This window comes from Halyomorpha halys, unplaced genomic scaffold (assembly GCF_000696795.3).
Source record: "Halyomorpha halys isolate HHAL.00 unplaced genomic scaffold, Hhal_1.1 Scaffold1943.1, whole genome shotgun sequence".
Lineage (NCBI taxonomy): Eukaryota > Metazoa > Arthropoda > Insecta > Hemiptera > Pentatomidae > Halyomorpha > Halyomorpha halys.
Genome location: NW_027109137.1, coordinates 39997 through 42304, shown reverse-complemented (window position 1 = coordinate 42304; position 2308 = coordinate 39997). Strand labels below are relative to the sequence as shown.

At 32.6% G+C, this 2308-nt stretch overlaps 1 protein-coding gene across 1 annotated transcript in view; it reads right to left on the bottom strand.

Moving 5' to 3' along the window:
- Positions 1-569: 569 nt before the first annotated feature.
- The window catches only part of LOC106690884 (keratin-associated protein 4-9-like), a 10629-nt gene continuing 8890 nt past the window's right edge, over positions 570-2308 (bottom strand). The window contains exon 3 of the mRNA XM_067047332.1: positions 570-580. Within this exon, the coding sequence (XP_066903433.1) occupies positions 570-580 (11 nt within the window). The remainder of the gene's footprint in view (positions 581-2308) is intronic.

Genomic DNA, 2308 nt, shown 5'->3' with positions numbered 1-2308 from the left:
AAAAAAAAATATTCCTTACTTATGTACTTATAGTAACATTCTACGTACAACAATGTAACAAAGTGATTCTCCCACCATTTCTGTACAGCAGTTATATTCATAACTTTGATAAATAAAATCCGCAGCATATTAAATAAATTTTGTTTTTCTTTTACAGGACTCCTCAGCCAAGCCCTGCTGTGGATGTTGTACCCCATGTTGCACCACTTGCTGCAGCACCCCATGTTGTAGTACCCCATGCTGCAGCTGTTGTAGCACACCATGTTGCAGCACCCCATGTTGCTCCTGCTGCAGCACCCCATGTTGTAGCACCCCATGCTGTAGCACCCCATGCTGCAGCTGCTGTACCCCATGCTGTACTACTACCTGTTGTGATTGTGGATGTGGATGCGGATGCGGATGCGGATGTGGTTGTGGATGTGGTTGCTGCTAAGCATCAAAGCACCACACGGGACCCTGACTCTAGTGGACTAACTGCAACATTTTTCATAGAAGACTAAATTATTAAACATTGATTTTCAATAAACTACATCCTCTTAAAACTTTTCTCTTTCTATTTCAAAACCCACTTATCCCATGCCTGAAAATAGAAATTAATATTTTATTAATTTGTCTAAAAAGGAAGAAAATTGATCCAATTTTATTTTATTCATACATATCAAAGGAGTTTGTTAGAGTGGAGGCGAATACTAATAATGCAATAAATAATAAATGACTCCCAGAACAAACTCTGGAATGCAGTATATCAGTATATCAGATAGAACTCCGGTGTGACAGATAGAACAAAAGATAACACCAAGTCATAAAAAAAGATATATTCATTTTTTTGGAAGGGAGGGTGAAGGAACTGGGAATAATACAGAGAGGTTGTGGATGGCCGAGTGTGATGAACCAAAATTGTTTTTGTATTTTGTTAACTCCCTGTCTAGTCATTTCTGGCATACCATCTATAGGTTGAATTTCGACTTTTAAACCCTGGTTAAAATAGGTTCGTCCCGTCATTCCTTGCCTAAGTCGGAGAACCAAAGAAAGTTAAATCTCAAATAAAAACTCAGGAACACAAAAGTTTTTCTAAGCAAAACATTAGCTGGCATTGTCTGGATAAAAAGTGTCATTTAATTCCATAATCTTCTGAGTTCTAATGTATATATTAATTAGAGATGCTTGTGAGGCAGTCAATAATAAAATAACTATATAGAGAAGACGTTTCGTGGCTTTATTCGCGCAATGTTCGCACACTCATGCCAAATGTTTTATAACTGGCAATGGGTGTTTTACATAATCGTTAGGACTTATTCGTATAAGATTTGTGGTCGAAACAAACTATTATGGGTCTCAGTCCTTTTTTTTGCCCTCATAAGAAATAAATAAGTATCCTCCATTTAGTTGTTTTTGCGATTCAAGAAAAACTATTTCTTTGGCAAGCAATATTTGTAAAAAATTTCTTTAAAAAAGTAACAGTTCCCTTAGTCATAATGTATTATATAATGTCTTAACAGTAAACTGTTTACCTAATATAAATACAGTACCTTGTGTTTTTTTTCTGTATAATGCTATGTTTTTACTAAGTATCCATTCTTAAAAATAACTTCCAAGGTTTTTAAACTTCATCTCCTTTCTACATTGTGCTTCAAAAAGCATGTCCACACTGACAGAAGCCCAGTTGTACTTACACGGATACTTACCAGAGGATTTTGGAATCAAAGCTTTTTTTAAAAAAATAAAAATAAAATGAGTAATGTTACCAAGGATCAATAACGCTAAAAAGTTTAGCAACAAGTCATAACTTCATGTATTTTTCCTTTGTACACATTCATAGTGTTCAAACATTCCATAGCAGTAATCCTGCCGGACGTATCAAAAGTTATTATGTGTAAAGTATGTAAGCATTACTAAAGGAATGCTCATCGAATTTATTTCATCGGATTCATCATTTCAATCGAATTTAATTTTCTGGTTAATGGACTTCCATAATATTTTTTATTAATTAAAATTAAAAGTAATAAAACCAGATAAAATTTTATCTAAGTATAGAATATAGACATAGGTATAAGTATATTAATATATACTTATAAATATATATGTAAATAAATATAAGTATATACATATATTGCCCCTTTTGTTAGTCAATGGATTCTCAAAGTTAAATATTAAATAAAAATAGGATTCTAAGATTAGGTGTTTCAGCTATCATTGACACATGGTAATTATTTAGATGTTAAAGATTAAAAAAAAATCTAATTAAGAGTAAACAGGTGACTGTTATAGAATCAGACAAAAAATTAGTAGTTTCTGTAAAAAAAAAAAA